The sequence below is a fragment of the Sturnira hondurensis genome, unplaced genomic scaffold, assembly GCF_014824575.4.
Source record: "Sturnira hondurensis isolate 20B ecotype Veracruz unplaced genomic scaffold, ASM1482457v3 Scaffold0015659, whole genome shotgun sequence".
Taxonomy (NCBI): domain Eukaryota; kingdom Metazoa; phylum Chordata; class Mammalia; order Chiroptera; family Phyllostomidae; genus Sturnira; species Sturnira hondurensis.
In genome coordinates, this window is record NW_028088290.1 from 67,638 (window position 1) to 89,690 (window position 22,053).

Consider the following 22,053-nt stretch of genomic DNA (forward strand, 5'->3'; position numbering starts at 1 on the left):
AAAATCCTGAAACACCAAACCAAAAGAAACTATGCACTTTAATGTTCATAGCAGAACAATTTGCAATAGCCAAGTGCTAGAAACAGCCTAAGCGCCCATCAGTAAATGAATGAATCAAAAAACTATGGTACTTTTACACAAAGGAATTCTATGCAGCATAAAGAAAGGAGCTCCTATCCTTTGTGACAGCATTGATGGAAATGGAGAGCATTATGTGAAGTGAAATAAGGCAGGTGATGAAAAATAAATACCATATGATCTCACCTATAAATGTAAGCTAAACAACAAAACCAAAAAGTGAGCAAAATATAAGAAGAGACATGTTAGTAAAGAACAAACTGACAGTAACCAGAGGGGTTGGAAGGGGGATAATGGGGTAATGATGGGGAAGGGTCATCAAGGAACATGTATAAAGGATCCATGGGCAAAGACAATAGGCAGAGTACTGAATTTGGGAAGTAGAAGTGGGTAGGACAGAGGAGAGTAAGAAAGGGAAAATGGGGACAACTGTACTTAAACAACAATGAAAAATGAAAATAAATAATGAAAAGTGCCCTGGCTGGTGTAGGTCAGTGGATTGAGCACGGGCCTGCAAACCAGAGGATCATGGTTCGATTCCCAGTCAGGGCACATGCCTAGGTTGCAGGCCAGTTCCTGGCAGGGGACACACGATACATTGATATTTCTCTCCCTCTCTCCTTCCCTTCCCCTCTAAAGATAAATAAATAAAATATTTAAAAAAATAAATAATGAAAAGTGAAAGGCAGGAAACAATTAATTTTGAATGGGCAGTGGTAAGAACCAAAGAAAGTTTAGTGGGAAAAAGTCATCTGAGCCAGAGTTAGCTAAATAATTTGCAGAGTTCAGTGCAAAATGAAAATCTTTAGCCTTTTGTTCAAAAAAGAGCAAAAGTGTGTCTTACATAGACAAGTTATTTTCTTTTTCAGTCTCTCAACTTGTCATGGTGTTTTTTATTTGTTATTTAATAATATTCTAAATAAAGTAAAATAAAAATCTAAAAAAAAACCTGTGCTACATTTGCATGATGGAATATCATTAGGTCATAAAAAGGAACTCTTACCACTTGGGACAGTGTAGATGGACCTGGAGAGCATTATGTTAAGTGAAATAAGCCAGTCAGAGAAAGACATGTAGCATATCATTTTAGTTGTATGTGGAATCTATTGAGCTAAATGAATTAAGCAAAATAGAAACAGTTTTATAGATAAAGAGTAGGCTGACATTTATCAGGGTATGGAGGTTAAGGGGCTAGGAGAGGTGATGGAGAAAAAGAAGAAAGAAACTCATGGCATGGATGAGAGTACAGTGACTGCCATGTGGAGGGTTGGAATACAGGGAAGTCGAGGAGGACACAGGGCCAATAAATGGTGATGGGAGACTTGACTTGGAGTTATGAACACACAATACTTTTGAAAACCACTCTGCCTGGTTTTCAAAACCCACTTTCCTGACAGACTCTGACTCTAACTAAGCCCTCAGATCTCTTTGAAATGTTATCTACTGTTTGATCCTTGCCGCCCTGTATTCCTGTGTATTACAACCCAATAAAAGTCCCTGAAGGAAGGGGCTCTTGGACTTTTTCCTCTGAGAAACTGGCCACCTCTCCTCCCCAAGCAGATCAAGTCTTGGTACTGTTACTTTCATCCATGGTAAATGGGGGGACTTATGGGCAAAGTCGCCCCGACACAATACAATGTATAGACGATGTGTTATAGAATGGTGCACCTGTTATAGAATGTGTTATAGAATGTGTAATTTTGTTAACCAGCATCACCCCAATAAATTTAATAAAAATGAAAAAACTTAAAAATAAACAAATAAAATTTTAAAAATCTACATGGTGAACTTTATTCTAATTAAAAATCAATTTAACATTTAGCCTAGAACACAGGAAGAAACTTGTGGCCCACATGTCAAAATGCAAGTGTGTTTTTAATAGTATAGCGTTTTAAAATAATAGTAATACAACTTTAAAAAAATTTAGATATAGCCTGCATTTATGCATATGCATACCCACATGCACATGTTTGCACACACATTAAATGTTTGAGTAACTCTGGATTGTTATTCTCAGAAGAAATTAAGGTAATCTAGGAGTATGTTTAGTAAATAAATTGATGACTTGAAAAGACTAATAGGCATTTTGTTATTAGTCTGTCTTCCATCAACCATATCTGTTGCGAACTGCTCTGCCTGGTTTCAGGAGTTGTAACTGCCCTCCCCCCACCATGGATAAGACTGAGTGAGTGACCTTCAGACTGTAAGTCACTAACAAGCAAAATTTATCTCTGACAGCAGTGCTGCTTCTGCTTCATCCCCTGCCCCCAACGCTTGTTTGGTTAGTCAATGACCGGTATGACCCTTCAGAAGCAGGGCAACCTAAGCCAGACAAGATCAATTGGGTAGCCCCCAAGGAAGGACTCAGGGGGCTGCAACAAAGAGGGAGTGATGAACCCTCATCCCCCAGCTATTCTGACGTAGCCTGAGACCCATTTCCATATGGGAGAAGCACTTCCTGCCTCTAATCTACTTAAGCCTAAAAACCTATGATGGGGAGGGTGGTGCAGTCCTCTGCTGGCTAGAGCGGGGTTCTGGGGTGATAGGGTGTAGGAAAGAATTCCTAAAGTCCTGCGCGAAGCCTGCTTAGCTAAGAGTGCTTTCATTCATATGATAAGGGTCCGAGCAGGAAATGAGTATGTCTCCCAAAGTTTTTGCAACCCCCTTCCTTGACAGACGCTGTCTCAGATTAAGCCCTCGGATGTTTTTGAAATGTTATCTACTGTTTGATCCTTGCCACCTGACATTGGTTGATGAGCTTTACTCATTCCTGTGTGTTACAAGCCTAATAAAAGCCTTTGAACAAGGGGATCTTGTTCCTTCTCTTGTGAGAGATTGACCACTTCTCCTCTCCAAGCAGATCATGTTTTGGTAGTTTTATTTTCATCTGTGGCGGACGGGGGACTTTGTGGGCAAAGTTGCCCCACACATATCTATAAAATAAATTGACTATGTCAAGTTTTTTTGTGGGGACTAGAAATTGAACATGTGCTTACTAAAAGTGGTGACCTCTGTAGACCTTCCTGGGCTCCTCTGTCTTTAGATTCAAAGTCTTCCAATATTTCATACCAGTTCTCTCATTAATTCCTTCTCCTTAGCACTTACCATACTCTGACATTATCCCAGTTACATATGGTGTTTCTTGTTTGTCTTCTCTCCTTAAATATGCAGCAATGAGGGCAAGGAAACAGTTTGTTTTGAGTGAATCCCTGGGACCTACAATGTGTCTAACATGGAGTAGGTCATTCATGTGCTATATGAATGAATGAATCAGATGCAGGAGGATTCTTACAAAAGATAAATTTAATTAGATAATCTTCAAATAAACTAAACCTGGCTAGTCATTTTATTTTAAATTTATAAATATTAAAATAAAAATAATAGTATTAACAAATAATAACATAATTTGCTTACAATGTGCCAGAGAACGTTTTATGCAGTTTCCACATTTTTATTCACTTAATGCTGAGGTATGTAGGTATGTACTATTAATTAAACTATTTTATAAATAGAAGAACCAAGGAAGGGGGAAGTTCAATACCTTGCCCAGAAATGGAAGGTTGTTCTGATTCCAGATTCTGAGCAGTTAGTTTCTTGACAAAACAGAACTATCTGAAAATAAAGAGTGTTAGATAAAAAGATATTTTATTCTCGTGAAAAATGTTTTCATTCTTAACAGCAGAACTGCTTCTCAGGAACACATAGCTTCTAGGGCACAGCACAGACAGGGAGGATGTGGGCAGAGGTCACAATGGTTCAACTTCTTCAAATGTTGTAGACTGAATGTATGCAGTTTTCTGATATTCATATTTTGAAACTTAATGTCCAACCTGACAGTATGCGGAATTGGGGCTTTCAGGATCAAACTGGTGAGGAGCGCAGAAGCCTCATGAGAGGTATTCATGCCCTTTTACCGGTGACTCCAGAAAAACACTGCACTCTATCTGCTTTATGAGGTCATGGTGCAAAGTTAGTAGTCTGCAACCCAGGAAAGGACCTTCCAACCACCACCTAACCATGCTGGCGCATTGATCTTATCCCCCAGACTGCAGAAATGTGGTATAAATTCCTCTTGTTTGTATGCCACCCTGTCTGTGGTTTTATAGCACCATGAATGGACTTTGACACTGACAGGTGAGTTACTTTTCCAGATTACATTATCTAACGAATGGGAGATTTGTTACTGTGGGAATTTAATTGTATACATACTTTCTTATTTCTGTCTTATTTCTAGGGTCTGCTCTCTTCCTACTATGAGCCAATCTAAGGGCTGGTGGAGTTATTTTTCAAGGATATAACCTCTGATATAATCCATGGTTCAGCACTCTAATTTCTACTTGTAAAAAAAAAGGCATGCATTTGTAGGAGCAGTTGGTACTTCCTAATACATGTACACACCCTGCTGAACAGGAAGGTGGAACATGCTTTCAGTTTCAAATCGTACATTTGCAAGGACAAGAGAGAAAAGCCATGGCCATGGCAGGTAAGTTTTGTTAGTTTGATTGTGTTACTGTCTAAAAGGGCCCATCTTGGGGGAAAATTTTGAAAGCAGATGACTTTTTGGGAAGCCATAATTAGCTTCTGTGAATGTTTAGGAGAACAGAACTGAGAGAGAGGGAAGAAAGAGGTGAGAGGCAAAGGGAAGTTGAGTGGGGCCCAGAAGACTTTCAGAGCTTTCAGAAATAAAAAGCATGAGCTAGAAATGAACTGAGCTTTACTGGGATTCTGCTGTCATTTTGCAGTCTTAGCAGAATTATGTGACAGGGGGAGCACAATGCATAAGATAGGTGCCTGCAGCAGTTGTCCCCAAGTGGAACAGCCTTAACTCACATTCTTTTATTATGCAAAGTAGAGTAAGCATGAGTTACTGTCAAGCTGGTTTTCAGGCACTAACAGCCCCAGTAAATATGAGACTTCAGGGCATTCAGCAAGCATACCTGGGTAACACTGAGGGAAGAATAAGAGATGTGGATATCCTCAGGATGACTGAACTGTGTGGAGGGTACATTTAATGGGCTAAATCTAAAGAAGGCTCTTCCCTACTGCTGACATGAAAAGAAAATGAGGTTGTTTTAGTGACTTGATGAATATGTGTGCTTCAAATAGACAGGTTGCTTAAGTCGAAGAGGAAGGTGTTTATCCAATCAGTGAGCACTGGCACAATAAATGGCTTGTTGGATGGATTATTAGAGGAAAGAGTGCTGAACCAGGAGGAGATGGAGAAAGTAAGAAGAGAAAATGACACGGCTATGGATAAGGCCCGAGATTTGATTGATTCGGTTGTTCGGAAAGGGCACAAGGCAAGCCAAATACTTATCAATCAGATTATTGAAGTTGACCTGCAACTGGCTGGCAAGCTGGGGCTTGCCTCAGCTAAGAACAACAACTCAGACTGGAGTTCACATAGATCTTGTGTCTTTGTACCCATATCTGATTTCTTCACTGGCCACGCTAGTTTGCTGACAACTTCTTTTTGTCTGGCTTCAGGGCCCCACTTGTAAATCTTTGGCACTATTGCTAACCCCTATCTCTTTACTCTTTTTCTTAATTCTTTAGCCTCAGTAGCCTTCTTTGGATTAAAACTCATTTTCCATCTTAATAAGCAGTAAACGCTTCATACCATATCTTCTAGTCCTCCTGGCAAGGTACATTATTTATTTGGTTAATTACTTATTTAGTTAAGTCTAGGGCTTCTCATAAATTTATACAGTTATCTGACATGGGGACTTAAGATGTATAATCAAATCAAATAAATTTTATTATTTGTTTCCAAATTTTGCTCTTCGGGATGAATAAAACACATTTCAATGATGGTAAAGCACTCAGAGAATAAAACCAATACTTACAGAAAAGCTAGTATTTTAAAAGTGGACTCTTTTTTTCTAATTGTCCTCTGTATTTTCTTTTGAGTAACATTGTCCACTATCAAAGAACTAGGCTGTGGACCACTGTGCAAAGCCCACCCATCTACCTCCCATATTGCTTAGGGCCTTGCTAAGGCCCTTGCTTAGGCCCTTAGTTGCTCAGGAAACTGATCAGCCCCTTCTACAGTTCCTTAGCCCTTCCACATAGCAGAGTTGAAGAACTCTCAGCCACTGGTATCTTTTATAGGTCCAGTGAGATGAAAAATGTTCTTTGAAAGCCACAAGCCATTTTCCCCCAGGAACCTGCCTCTATGTCTCTCCTACTGATAGAAAAAGTTTAACTCTTGTTTTTCATTCACTACCACTTTTCAACATTTTCCAATATTTAAAAACAATAAATAACAATAAAGATTCAGAAAATGTTCTTTTTTCCTTGTCCTATTCCATTCAGTTCCTAGTCCTTGAATTCCAGAGGCACTTGGGCACCCACCAGCTGCCCTGGCTGGTGTACCTCAGTGGATTGAGTGCAGGCTTGTGAAGTAAAGGGTTGCAGGTTCGATTCCCAGTCAGGACACATGCCTGGGTTGCAGGCCCGGTCCCCAGTAGGGGGTACGTGAGAGGCAACCACAGATTGATGTTTCTCTCCTTCTCTTCACCTCTCTGTAAAAAAATAAATAAATAAAGTATTTAAAAAAGACATTTGAGAGCTATTCTCAGTAATTTTCAAGTATCTAATACAGTACTGTTAACCATAGATACCATGTTGCACATGATTTCAAAAGATAAATAAGATAAAAAAGATAAATAACCTAGAAATTATTTATCTTATAACTGGAAGTTTGTGCCTTTTAACCAATATCTACTTATTTCCCCCACTCCCTAAGCCCCAGCAACTAACAATCTACTCTCTATTTCTATGAGTTTAGCATTTTTAGATTTTATATGCAGGTGAGATCATACAGTATTTGTTTTCTCTGTATGACTTATTTATAATATATAATAAGTATATATATANAATGGCTTGTTGGATGGATTATTAGAGGAAAGAGTGCTGAACCAGGAGGAGATGGAGAAAATAAGAAGAGAAAATGACACGGCTATGGATAAGGCCCGAGATTTGATTGATTCGGTTGTTCGGAAAGGGCACAAGGCAAGCCAAATACTTATCAACCAGATTATTGAAGTTGACCTGCAACTGGCTGGCAAGCTGGGGCTCGCCTCAGGTAAGAACAACAACTCAGACTGGAGTTCACATAGATCTTGTGTCTTTGTACCCATATCTGATTTCTTCACTGGCCATGCTAGTTTGCCGACAACTTCTTTTTGTCTGGCTTCAGGGCCCCACTTGTAAATCTTTGGCACTATTGCTAACCCCTATCTCTTTACTCTTTTTCTTAATTCTTTAGCCTCAGTAGCCTTCTTTGGATTAAAACTCATTTTCCATCTTAATAAGCAGTAAACGCTTCATACCATATCTTCTAGTCCTCCTGGCAAGGTACATTATTTATTTGGTTAATTACTTATTTAGTTAAGTCTAGGGCTTCTTATAAATTTATACAGTTATCTGACATGGGGACTTAAGATGTATAATCAAATAAATTTTATTATTTCTCTCCAAATTTTCCTCTTCAGGATGAATAAAACACATTTCAATGATGGTGAAGCACTCAGAGAATAAATCCAATACTTACAGAAAAACTAGTATTTTAAAAGTGGACTCTTTTTTCTAATTGTCCTCTGTATTTTCCTTTGAGTAACATTGTCCACTATCAAAGAACTAGGCTGTGGACCACTGTGTAAAGCCCACCCATCTACCTCCCATATTACTTAGGGCCTTGCTAAGGCCCTTGCTTAGGCCCTTAGTTGCTCAGGAAACTGATCAGCCCCTTCTACAGTTCCTTAGCCCCTCCACATAGCAGAATTGAAGAACCCTCAGCCACTGGTATCTTTTATAGGTCCAGTCAGATGAAAAATGTTCTTTGAAAGCTACAAGCCGTTTTTCCCAGGAACTTGCTTCTATGTCTCTCCTACTGATAGAAAAAGTTTAACTCTTGTTTTTCATTCACTACCACTTTTTCAACATTTTCCCCTATTTAAAAACAATAAATAACAATAAGGATTCAGAAAACATTTTTTTCCTTGTCCTATTCCTATCAGTTCCTAGTCCTTGAATTCCAGAGGCACTTGGGCACCCACTGTGTAACTCTAACACCTGGATTCAGCCTTGCCATTTGTCAAAAGATACCTCTTCAGTCAGTGCTGTCATGAATTTATCGCTCCAATTAGGGAATGATAGATTCCCTCGACTTGCTAAGATAGATGGTAATTAGATGCCCTATTTGAATAACTCTAATGGGAAAGATCTTTCTGAAAGAAAGTTAGCTTGTACACTATTGCCAAAACAAAGCCTTCACCAGAAAATGTTCTTGAATTTGTTGATGGTCAATTTAGTCCAGCAGTCTAGATGCGAGGATGGGACAAGTTGCAGCCTGTTAACTTGGGCTTGACATTTTGTGGGAGGCTATGGCTCTCCCTATTTCAGAGCAGGGAAATGGACCACATTGTATCCAAGGAGACTTATCTTCAATAGGAACTACTTAATACAGACTCAAAAGTATGTCACATTTGTTAGCTCCTGCTGATTCTTAAAGTTTCTGAAATAAGCTTCTCCAGTGTATATTGTTATATTGAGATCCTTATAAACTTAAAAAAATTTAAATTTAGTTCTTCAAATTGACAATCTTAATGAATCATGACCTCAGATGGTACATTATAGGTTTGATTGGCTTAATGCACTAAATAGGGGAACTGAGGCTCTTCAGTGTTTTTGTGTAGTGTAACACTGTGTATGGCAAGTGAGGATTCGAGTGACTGTGGTCAACGCTCCTGTCATACACAAAAATCTACAGTGCCCTTTATGGACTGGCAGAGAACTTTAGTAAGCAAGAGCCCAGGATTAATAGTCAAGACAGATTTGTGTTTATATTCTGGCTCTACCACTTTCCTGTTCTCTGGCACTTAGGAAATTGACTTACCAGTGATTGAGGGTAGACCAGTGAGTCACCTCATCATCATTTTCTGCTGCGATAAATCTTAACAAGGCTAACTGTCAAAGCTTAGATGCCTTAGTTTTCTCCAAAGCCCAGGTTAGCTAAGTTAGACAACTCACTTTGTACATACCTTTTACGAAGTGGTCACCTGAGGTGACCACTACTGATCATGAAACTTGCACATTAAGACAATTCTTGATTCTGTAGCTGATGGAATCTCTACTCCACCTCATCATAGAAAGCAGAAATCGAGGGATTCACTTATACATACTCCTTTGTTCTGCCTCAAATGTTAAAGTCCAGTAATTCATATGGTGAGGCTTTATTTCCCAGTAAACAGGTGGTTCTAAGTAAATCACATTTTGAATAGTGTTAAAAGTTGGGGAAGTTATTTTCAATAGACAGCTTCCAAAAGATTAGGTTGACATACTTTAAACATGTTGGGTGAATATTTTAATGTCCTTTATCTTTCCTTAGGTCAACAATCAGAAAATTGTCATAATACACAAGATTCCCAAGCAGAGATACCTCCCACTCCAGGTATGGTATGCTCAAAGCAATAACACTTTGAAGCTTAACTTTCTTGATGTTAAGTAGAGATTCATGTGATAAACCTAGAGTGGGGATGCAGCAGGTAATTATCCTAGATTAATCCTATGCCCTTTTCTTTTTTCTAGTCTCCTTTCACAGAAGTTATTCTTGCAGTTACACTACCACAATTATTCTAACAAATTATGAATCTGTGTCATAAGTTCTGACTACCCACTTTGAATGCCATACTTCACTATTGTAGTGCCTGCTGAACATTTGCACTCATCTCCAACAGACACCATTTATATATATATATATTGAAGCTGAATTTGCCATTTATTCTTTCCCATACATTGCTCGTCCTTTGGTCTTCATGATTTGGTTATTGGTGCCACCATCACCAAGTTATCTGAACCAAAATCCTAAATTAGCTCTTCAGCTTTTTCTTCTCCCTCATACCCTTCAAGCAGTGGATGAATTTTATTGATTCCACTCTCAAGTCCAGATCTGTCCAGCCACTTCTAAAGGTATTTTTTAAAGACTTTATTTATTTATCTTTAGAGGGGAAGTGAAGGAGAGAGGGAGAGAAATATCAGTGTATGGTTGCCTCTCGTGAGTCCCCTGCTGGAACTAGCCTGCAACCCAGGCATGTACCCTGACTGGGAATCGAACCTCGATCCTTTGGTTTGCAGGCTCACGCTCAATCCATTGAGCTACACCAGCCAGGGCCAACCACTTCTAATTTTATTATTATAGATCAGAGCTTCTATTCCCATAGGTTGCTATGACTCTTCAGCCATAATTCTCATATTTTCTGGTGTTTTAAAAAATGAAGTCATTGTTGTCCCTCAATAGGCTTTAAGCTTTATGAGAAAATTGGACATCTTTGACTTATTCATAAGAATGATCCCATCTAACAGTAATTGATTCATAGTGTGCGTGCAGTGAACATTTGCCAAAACACTATTTTACTGAATAATTTCATGAAAATTGCTATGCTTTGCTACACCATTAGAACAATATTTAGCATATGGCCACTGTGTCAAAGACCTTGATCCATAGACTGTTTTGAGTGTAACTAACAAGACAAAAGTTCCTGTTTTTATACACACAAGTTATGACTGACTAAGTATTTAAAAATCCCCACTACCACATTAAAGTTAGCCAAGAATTTAAGGATGAGTATAACCCTACACACACTCGTATCAGGTAAGATGATATGGAATGCTGCAACAATTCAAACACTTTTCTTCAAATTAGTTTGTTGTTTTTCATAATTTATTTTTACTTCTCATTAATGTTCAAATACAGTTGTCTCCATTTATGGCACAGATTTAGTAGAAGCCTATGTCTCATTTGTGAGTGGGGAAATTTCATCAGCAGGCATCTCTCCACCAAGTGTGAACTCAGATGCCTAGACCTCTCCCATATGACTCTGATATCTGTGCTATAAAATGCCCAGACAACTGTGGTCTCAACCATCAGTTAATGGCATTGGAAGAAATATGGAAAATCATTGGTGAGAGATTGTGCTGGGCTTGGCCTGGGTATGTCACACCATAATCTTGCCTGTATTCCTTGTCTTGAACACAGTCACATGGCCAAACCAAACTGCTAAGGTAGTTGGCAGCACAGACTACCTGTGTGCACAGGAAGAAGAAGACAGAATTTTGTTGAAAAGCTAGCCAGTCTCTGCCACAAACATTTAAATGTGAAATGTTTCATTTCTCACAGTATTGAAGGTGGCCCAAGGAAATCCCAGGTCCAAGATGACAAAGAAGACCTTAAAAATGTTTCAAGCTTCTTTCCTGAAAAAATGGTCTCAGATTTATTGAGTCTTGACAAGGTCAATATAGCTAGATTCCTTAAATGGCAAACATTATTTTTGTATGAATCCAGCTTCTTTCTTACTAAATAATCATTTTTATTTGTCCTAGAACAGTATTTTTCTCAAATACTTCTCAAATTATTTCTCAAATTATTTCATCAGAAGAGTGACACTTTTTCTTAAACGAGGAAGACTAGATTTGGAAGAAATTTAAAGACCAAGGAAGTAAATATGTCATCAAATTTAGAAATTTCTGTAATAAATCTATTATAGGTGATTACTCCATGCATGTTTTCTTAGGTACTTCAGTGGATGGGACATCCACTATATAAACAAAGGCCCTGTTCCTTAACTGAGATAAATTAACTCTGTTATAATCCAACTGTTTCTCTTTAATATTTTTCTTTGTTCTCTGTACTTGTTTATCATGAAAGAGAATGTTTCTTCCTCCTAATGATGATTTCTATAGTTTTGTCTAATATATTTATTCTAATTGTCTTTTACTTCACCTACAGTAAACATATTTCACGATGTCTGGGTTTACTTAAACAAATATACTGTAATTTCTTAAAATTTTCTTTCAAAATTGAACATAACTTTCTTATGTAAATAGTCTAGTTTCTGAAAGACTATCCGAATATTGAAAAAAAACATATTTACTTTGATAGAGAGCTTATGTTACTCCTTTAGCAAGTACATCACACTGTTGGATGGTGTTAAACTTGTAATGAAAGTAAACCCTTAAAGTTTTACTACATAAAACACTATGAAAGCTCTCCCTACCATATTTACATTGTCAATATTTAGTGTCATGAATCTATCTAGTATGCATCCTGATTTTAGCATTTAGTATTCTATTTCATATTTATTCTAATTAATACATTTAATATTCTTCATTCTCCTCCTCATGTGTACACACATTTCAGAGATCCCGAAGAACTGGACAAGACCCCTTCCATTTTTCATTTTTTTCTTTCTTTCTTTTTTTGTCTTTTCTTTATCTGTCTCCCTCTCTCCCCAACATCATCTTATCTTTTTCTTTTTCTTCCTTCCTTCCTACCTTCCTATCTTCCTTCCTTCCTTCCTTCCTTCCTTCCTTCCTTCCTTCCTTCCTTCCTTCCCTTTCTTCCCTTTTCTTTCTTACCTTCCTTCATTCTCTCCTTGCATCTTTCTCTACCCCTCTCTCCCCTACCACACATTGTTTCTTTCTTCCTTCTTTCCTTCTTCCTTTCCTTCCATCTCTAATGCCTACTGTCATACCTAGCTAATTAACTAAATGATAAACATATTTATTGTGAAATACTCTATTTCAAATATTTTTGAAACATTTCTCTTCCTCTGTTAAATTTTATTCTCGACCTTAAATCATTTGAAATAATTTTATATTTTAACTATTTCATGTAACATATTATTTTCTAAGGAATTTGTCATTCATGGCCTTGAAAAATTTCCATTTTGTTTTTTATTTTAAAGTGTTTGTAAAACTGCTGATCTTAAGATATAAAGGTTTTAGACAAAGATCTTTGTATCTTACCCCTAGAAATCTCCTCTGGTTTGAGATATGTCCCAAGAGCAGTGTTAGCAATTAGCACAGGATTTATTGTCTCCCCTGTGGCTTCATACACAGATGATGATGTGATTGGACCCTCAAGGATGTCATTATTCGTAATGTCTTTTGTTTCTTGCAGCTCCTGAGGCAGTGCAAGACAACCGAGGTCCAGGAGGGAGTGTCAAGCTTTGTCCTGCAGAAATAGCAGAAAGAATAAGGAAAGAAAAGTCAGGAGAGGTGCTGTACTTAGAACACAAGGATCTGGATGGAAATAAACAGCAACACTAGGCACTGTTGTAAAGGGCAGTGGTACATTCCTACAACCAGTTTCCTTGAGAGGTTCTGGAAAATCATCCTTCTGTTTTCCTTACAAAGAAGAGTCCTATCTCTTAGAATCCCAGGCTTATGTATGGAGTTCTAAGATTGACACAACTCTCTATGTACAACATTATACTAATAATAACAATAGCATCCACTAAATTCTTAATATGACTCAGTATTATCCTAGGAATGTTGGCTATAATAATAATACCTTAAGCCCTCAAAATAACCCATTTTATAGATCAGGAAACTGAGGCATGGATTATAAAATATTTTTGGAAAAACCAGTAAGCCGAGAGTGAGTTTTAAAATTCTACCATTCTTGTTTCAAAGCCTGTTTTCTCATTCAACAGTAGCTTTCAAAATAATTAGATTAAATGTGCCGTTGCCATTTGGGCATTTGTAAACTCCATTTTAACTCCTATAGTAAGATTCATTTGCCCCTTCACCCCAAGTTTTTAACCTATGATTCATGAGATTTGGTTTCTAGATAAAACTAAGGAAAGAGGTCTTACACCATCAGGGTGAATAGTTAATTGAAGAGAACAGACTATTTATGCAATCTGTATTTTCTACAGATTTACCCAATAATGGGAAAGGCCACTCGCACACGTCTTGCCCTCATTATCTGCAACATAGAATTTGAGAAGCTTTCTAATAGAACTGGAGCTGAAGCTGATGTCAGTGGTATGGAGAAGCTGCTAGAAGATCTGGGATACACTGTGGATGTGAAAAAAAACCTCACTTCTCTGGTAAATTCTTCCTGAACGCAAGGACAATGATCAAACTCTTCTTGTTTCTAAAGAAGTTCTGGTTGAAGCACTGGGATCTTAATCTCTTGATAGCCTAAAATTAAAATTCTCCCTTGGAATGTGCTTAATGCTACAATAATTCCTTCTAACACAGAAGTTTTAGCAAGAGTCTGGTAGAACTTTTATTTGGGAATTGTTCTATTAAAACAATAATAGAACAATTTCCTGTCTACCTGAAATCCCTGAGTGCCATGCTATACTGCTACATCGCCTTTGTTTGAATTGAAACTGAAATTTTCTTTTGTTCGCACTGACTTTTATATCACCCAGGAATTTTTAAATGTCTCTTTATTCAATTCCCAAGGTGCCATGATAATGAATCTCATTGTCCAAAATCAATTGTATGGTCTCTTCTAGGACATGACTACAGAGCTGAAGGCATTTGCTGCCCGCAAGGAGCACAAGACTGCTGACAGTACTTTCGTGGTGTTCATGTCTCATGGTATTCGAGAAGGCATTTGTGGGAAGAAACACTCTGAGGAAGTCTCAGACATATTATCCATCAACACTGTCTTTCAAATTTTGAACACTAGGAACTGTCCAAGTTTGACGGACAAACCCAAGGTGATCATCATCCAGGCCTGCCGTGGTGGTGAGTGCTGATGTCTGACTGAACACAAGTATTGACTCCGTCATTCATATACATCCAGTATTTTTTCTTTTGGGCATGTGAGTTTACTCCTGAATGTCAGAGAATACCTACTGTCACCAAACAAAATTATAGCTGCTATGTGTTATATGAATGGTTAGTAGATATTTATTCTATTTTAAACTAAAATGGAATCTTTTTAGCCTTAAGACTTTGATATTTCAGTTGTCATTAGGATTCATTTAAGGGTTACTAGAAATAAGAGTTCTTAAAAAGAAAGTTAATGGGATGTATGTGTATATATGCATACAAATGAAAGATGGAGACAAATAAATTAGTAAATATGGTTGAAGAGAAGTTTAAGGGAGAAAGCAATTCTTTTGGCTGTTGGAAGTCACAAGAAAAAAATTCTTGTCTTTCTAGAGAATGAAGGGGTGGTGTTATTAAAAGATTCAGTAGGAGCTTTTGGAAACAGCTCTTCACAGGCTCCAGAAGATCTTGAGTATGATGCCATTAAGAAAGCCCATGTAGAGAAGGATTTCATTGCTTTCTGCTCTTCAACACCAGGTAATGAGTTCCTGTGCAAGGCACCTCTGAGGGAAGTACTAATGCAGGAATCCCCGTACACTCAGTAGAGAATGAGCATCTGTTGAACTTTCTTTGAAGCTTCTGAAGAACAACTCAAACAGTCCTCCCAGTTTAAAACTTTAATTACCTCAATCAAATGTGCATATATTTTTATTAAATTAGTACTTAGTAAACCTCCATGGGGCCAAATTAGTCCCCTGGAAATGCAAGGGATAAGTAGAGGAATATTTGCACTGAATAAATTAGGATCTGACTCCATGTGGAAAAGATTCACAATGTTGGGCTCATTCAGCAGTTCAATTTGCCTAGACTTCATGTATTTACAGAAAAGTAGACTTTGCAGGGAAAGGGAGAGGCAAAAAAGCAGAAGAGGCAGTTCGAGGCTTTCAGTTAAATTGGTTTCAAATAGAAGTATAGAATGATTGAAAAAAGAAACCTTAATGATTTCTAAATCTAGGCTATGGATTAAGAGTACTGCCAATTATATTCTGACCCTGCCATTCAATATTTGTAAACTAGTTCTAGTTATTTCTCCTCTCTGGGCTTTCTTCGAATTCCTCACTAATGTATGTAAATACAAATGTCGTTGTTCTAAGAATTAAATACTGTAATACATTTGAAATATTGAGAATTATACAGAGTAAAACGCATATTAAATAATTTTATTATTAAAGATGTACCTATTTGTAACTTAACTCAAGGCTTTTACCTTGAGTTACTTTGTAGCTTAAGGTTTAAATAAAAGTTATTTCAATTCTTTTATCTATTATGTTTTGAAATTTTGGGGGCATTCACACTTTTTTGATTACCTATGGCCTTAAGGCCTTGCCTCTGCTCAAATAAATTAATCTACAGATTCAATTATTTCCTTTAATGCGGTACCTTCTTTCAGGGCATAGCCTGTTTCTTCATTGTGCTGATGATGTTTTAATGTAGAAATCAAAACTTTTTTTCAGAAATAAAAAAAAAAAACAATGACACTAGGCAAAAAGTCCCATACATTTACAGCTTGAGTGTACTTAGCCAACTTTAAAATTGTACAAAACTATTCTTTCAAGTCCTTTGAACTTAGCATTTTACAAATATTTACCTCTAACTCTACAACCCTTTATAGACCACTGACTTCTATTGTCCTGATTTCTTTCTCTTTTTCTTTTACTTTCCTCACCCTTCCACTGTAGATGGCCCCTAAGATCATCAGTTCTGTCATCTTCAGCTAATTATTTTCCACTCGTAAACTTAGGTCCACATTTTCTGCTGTTATTCCCTACTGCATGGTAGTGTTCTCCTGAAGACACATGACCATTACTCCCTTAATTTTACAAAGAACTTGAGGAGATTTTTGCCTCCACTTTCTCTCTCATCTCCTTCCTTTATCTGGAACCAGCATCATAAAATAGCTGTGGTTTTAAATAGAATTTTAAACTGTTATCATTATATATTTTAGTACCATTGTTATTGCCTAAAAGATTTTGTTAACACTTGTGTTTTTGGTTATATGCATAGCTAGTTATAGCACTTCATATATTTTTTGTGTAATTTTAAAATGGCTTAATGATTTCTATGTCTCTACTTTTTATATAGTTAGTATAACTTTCAAGATCCTCTTGTGTTAGACTGTTTTGTCCCACAGTAGAATCTTTCTCTCTTAAAATGTTTTCTAGGCTTGTACTTCTTTTATATTTGTACCATTTTCATATTTAGTTAACATTTTCTTTGTACAATACCTTATGACCACTATTATTTGATTTCAATTAAATTATTTACAATGTAGATATTTAAAAAGTTATTAATATAATTACTCTGTATAGAACAGATATAACACATTCTACATTCTCCCAGACACTTATAATACATTATGTCTAACCTTTAAGTATATTTTATGGCAGAAATTATTACCCTAGCCTTTGTAATCAAGGCCTTTGCATTTAGAGTATATCATTAACTTAGATCATAGTTAGTAAATAGCACTTGTGGGATCCACTCACAGTTATTTCTTTACCAAGGCCCAATCACTTCCCTCTACCCCATTCTGCCTTTCCCTCTCTATCTACCAAATTTTTAAATTCTTGAACTAAGATACAATGCCAAACTAGCTTTTGCAACATATACAGCATCCTTCATAGGACATAATAGTTGTCAGGTATCAGTAAAAATGTATTAATTAACATTGAACATACTCACTAAACAATGGCATAGAGTGTACTGAAAACAGTACGACCTCAACAAACATCCTCAGCTGCAGTTAAAATTTCAGCATTCTATCTTTCTGTCCAGACAAGAGTTTTGCATGAGATTTGGGATGTGCTTTATTTACAGATAATGTTTCTTGGAGACACCCCAAAAATGGCTCATTATTTATTATGAAACTCATTGAACATTTGCAAGAATATGCTTGGTCCTGTGACCTGGAGGAGATATTTCGAAAAGTAAGGCTCTAGATATTTCTCATATTCTACTCCCCTGGATATTTGACTATTCTAGTTGGAAACCTAGGGACAGCTCTGGCTGTGTTTATTATACAGAAATGTACTTCTTTTCAAAAGAACTTTGAGGGTCTTTGGTGAGTCAGCAAACTTGAAAGCTAGATCCAATCTGCTATCATCTAGAAATCAACTTCTCAAAGTAATAATTAATTTTAACTCCCCTATAGCCCTGAATACACAAAGAAGTGTATCCCAGTGTGTCTATGTTCATAGGTATTAGATTCAGCAACAGAATTGAAAGATCTGGTCAATTCTATGCTTTGATATCCATATCACTATGATTCTTACATATGCACAAACTTTTTATTTTGCTATACTTTTTGTAAATTTTTTAGCTTAAGTGAAGATTCCTCCACTCAGGAAAAAAAAAAATTCACTCTTTTTTCCTGTAGGTTCGATTTTCATTTGAGCGACCAAATGTTAGGGTGCAGATGCCTACCACAGAAAGAGTGACTTTGACAAGATGTTTCTACCTTTTTCCAGGACATTAATATAAGTAAGTTGTATTGATATCAAAGGACAGGAGTGTGTATGTGTGGTGGGGGCCGTAGCATTGTAGGGACAGGGTCGAAACTTCATCTTGGCCCAGGTCTCAAGGTCTAGTAAAATAAATGTGAAGCACTAAAAATATGCCTTTCTGCTTGTTCAGTTCAGAGCACATTTCTCTTTTTTAAAGTTCAGCAAAGTTAGATGGCGCTTTCTCAGGGTCAGCTGAGAGAGATTGAGATTGAGTGTTCTTCACTTTCCCTCAACAGAACAATATTTAGACACAGCATGGCCTCTTCCTTCTCATGAGTGTGTATGTCCCCATAAGTGGAGTAATTTTTTAAACTTGTATTTTTAATAGAACTGTATTTATAATGTTTGTTTTATTTATTTTTCTTGTAGGAAACCAGGAGTTCTGTCATTCTGTTCCTGTTTTGGGAATTATGTCAGCAGGAAACAGATATTTCTTTAAACATTCCAATAAATCTGAAATAAAAAAGAAAAAAACCAGAAGAGTTATTGTGGTTGTTTTTGTATTCTGAGACGATAGGGGGTAGGATTTGGAACAGGTAATGGGTGTCTTTAGATTGATCCCTGAGAGTTGAACTGCCTAACAGTACCATTCTTTCTTTCTACACACCATTTTCTGGGCTGTCAGTTTCAGGGGTATTGATGAAAATATCACAGTAAATATTTATCTTCAGAGAATTTTGGAGCTCAGCCAAAGAAATGTGGAGTGTGATAAGTGACTTAACTAGAGTTTACTACTACCAAAGCCTTGGCCAGAAATTACATAGGTCTATCTTTCCATAAACTATTTGAGGGATGCAAAGTAATTTTGGTTCAAACCCAGGAAACTCATAGTTTATAGTTTTACTAAGAAGACAAGATAGTCAACTAACACGAAACAATTATCTGAAAATACATGACACCCTATTAAAAAGCACTAGACTGTGTTGTATACCAAGCAATGCACTTGTTGATGCAGTGATAATGAGTTTGGGGTGAAATCCTCCACTCAGCAATATAAGACTTAGGAAGGACTGGAGGGAGTAGCATTTTGCTGGAAATTATGAGCCCTTTCTAATCCTAACCCATTAGGAGTAAAGGTGAATTTCTGGCCCTTTGAACATGAATATCAACGGTCTTTTATTTCCCCACTAACTATTCTCCTGGACATATCATCTCTGTACTGCCATGCATTTGTTCTACTACAGCCTAAGACTGCCTCTATTATCACTCACTGTTCAGAGAATATCAAAATAGCATAGTGAGAAGTCACCTTCAGTAAAACTTAAACGTAAAGGTAGGCTTAAGCAGTTAAAGAAACATATGATGGGAGTGAAGAGAAAGATTCATTAAGAATTTATCCATAAACACTCAAAGGAAGGCAGGGAGGGGATGAAACCAGCAGAGTTAAAACAGAAAACAGAAGTGAATTTGGGTAATTCTTATCCGAAAGTGGAAGGAGACCTGTTAGCTTAAACTCCTTCGGAAATACTGAGAGATCAGAAAAAGAACAGAGAGAAGGAAGTGTGGGGAAATAAAGTGAGAGAAGGAAGAGGAAGGAAAAAAGGTCAGAGGTGCCAGTTCATAGAAAAATGTCTTGTCATTCACATTTTCTTTCTTCCTAAAGGAGGAAGCTTTTCTCCCCAAAGGGCTGGGGAACACATTTGTTGACTACTGGGGATTTCCAGGTGGACATGAACCCTGACGTCCCAAGCAGCAGTTGCCCAATCTGTGATTAGATGTCCCCACCCCCTGCACTAAGGAAATGCACAGTAGCTTTTATTTTTCAGGCTGTGGCTCATTTACAGCAGCAGGAAGCGACTGAGGCTGTTGTTACCTATGGCTGGTGAGTAGGGGTCTTTTCTGACTGAGGGTCAGGCACGTGGGTCTTAAGAAACACTTTATTCATTGCTCTGTGGCAAACAGAAATAACAAAAGGAAAAGAACCTGTGGTTTGTGAGCTGAATCTTTCCCCCTATTAGTTCTATGTAACTTGAATCACTGGGGCACATTGCCTTAGACAGGCTGGAAGAAAGAAAGATTTCCAGGTATTTTAGACCCAGGGGAAGTTAATTCCTTTCTTTCGGTTTATAGCAATGAAGGGGAAGGCAGAGGCAAATAGAGTGAGTTATTGTGTAAGAGACAACTCTTGAAAGTTCTAAATGCACTCTGAGATCTCACTTCCTGTTGATTTTGAATTTGTCATTTAGGTAATAAACACTGCTCCCAGAATCATGTAAGTGAGCCTTTTAATTTTCTTCTCTTTGTCATTGCCTGTATTGAATTGCATACTTGGTCTTTTAACGTGACTCTATTTTTTCTCCTGTCTCTCTAGTCCTGGTCATACTGACTCTAGGGCAGTTTTTCCTGGATTTCTATCACAGTTTTTTTTAACTGGTTTCCCTCTCTAGCACATAACCCTCCAATCCATCCTGTGAACTACTTTTGGGTCCAGTTTCTTATATTCAGAGGCTGAAAAAGCAAAAGAGATGGAATCATTAGCTATTTCTGGAGCTAGTATTCAAACATGTCATATCATATTCTTAGCTTCATTTTCCTCACCTGAAATGGAAGAGATTCAACTAGATCAGCAAATTTGAATAATCTATAGTCATATTTTAAATTTTAGTTTATTCAGATTATACTGACCCTGTGTTTCTTAATCTTGAATGGACTGTAGACATTTATAACCTTTAAAATATCTACAGATAATTCTTATATAACTGATCTGGCATAGATTTTTTGCAGATTAGAATCATTAAGAAAATGATTAATTAGCTATCTTTTAGTTCTCACATTCTAGGTATCTATGCATGCAATGGTCTTACTCAGGAACTACAGTGGTTGCCTATTGCCGTTTAAAAATTGTCTGAACTTTTCAGACAGGTTTTCCTATCTTGCTAAACATATTTATCCATTTTTTCATTAATCCTTCTAAAAGGTGACTTCAGTTTCACAAAAAAATATAATTTTTGTATTTCCTTTACTCATACTTCCTTGCTCTTTTATTTCTTTGTTTCCTTCCTTATTACAATTATTTACAGGTTTTACAACCTGTCTCACAACATTTAACTTAAATTCCTAAAATACAAGGATCAGTTGTTTTCTTTCTTTTCTTCACAACACTAAGCCAGCATTTGGCTAGAGAGTAGTACATTAAGTGCACCTCCATGGCTGCATCTTTGGCCAGGTAGGCTGGCTTCACAGATTATTAGATGGCAATGAGGGCACTATTAGATAATAAATGTGAGAAATTGAAAGGCACTAAAAATAAAACAAGTAAATGGACCCACAAATTTAAATGACTGAGTTTGGTTAGACATTATTAAATAATTAACTATAAGAAAAATGTCTTGCCTAGTGAGAAACAAGGTATACTGGGAGCATATTCCTCTGATACTTTGTCTAGTCTGGGAGTATCAGGTAGAATTCCCCGGAAGAAGTCACATCTAATCCCAGACATAAAGGATAAATAGAGCAGTGGGGGAACAAGAAAAAGGGTGGGGGTGGGAGAATGCCCACATAGAGATCCCTAAGTAAGGGCTTCCTAGAAACTAAAAGAAGGGCGTGAGGTTTCAAATGTAATGAATAAAGTGGGTAAAATTGTGGAGGATGAGAATGAATAAATAAGACTACCTAAATTAGAGTAAGCTTAGGGATTTCATTATTAAATCTAGATTTTAGAACACTAATTATGCTTCATGCAAAGAATGAGTCAGAAGGGGGAAAAGTAGCATTATAAGGTTCTTGAAGTTATTTAAAAAGGAAGAATGAGGGCCTGAAATAGAATAATGCAAAATTAGAAAAGAGAGAAGCAGTCAGATTCCACAAATATTTATCACATAAAATCAGTACAAATTGA

General features: G+C 37.0%; 1 protein-coding gene across 12 annotated transcripts in view; it reads left to right on the forward strand.

Annotated features, from left to right (window-relative positions):
- Nucleotides 1–22,053, forward strand: part of LOC119000398 (caspase-13) — a 49,654-nt gene that overhangs the window by 12,309 nt on the left and 15,292 nt on the right. For 2 of the 12 annotated variants that reach the window (XM_037065324.1, XM_037065322.1), the window contains exon 3: nt 6,958–7,165. In XM_037065324.1, coding sequence (XP_036921219.1) covers nt 6,958–7,165 — 208 coding nt within the window. Of the gene's footprint in view, nt 1–6,957; nt 7,166–9,469; nt 9,533–13,039; nt 13,138–13,799; nt 13,974–14,390; nt 14,626–15,045; nt 15,190–17,529; nt 17,640–18,088; nt 18,193–18,584; nt 18,682–19,928; nt 20,038–22,053 lie in introns of those variants that run through there. The other 10 variants (XM_037065320.1, XM_037065328.1, XM_037065325.1 and 7 more) reach the window with 10 other exon arrangements.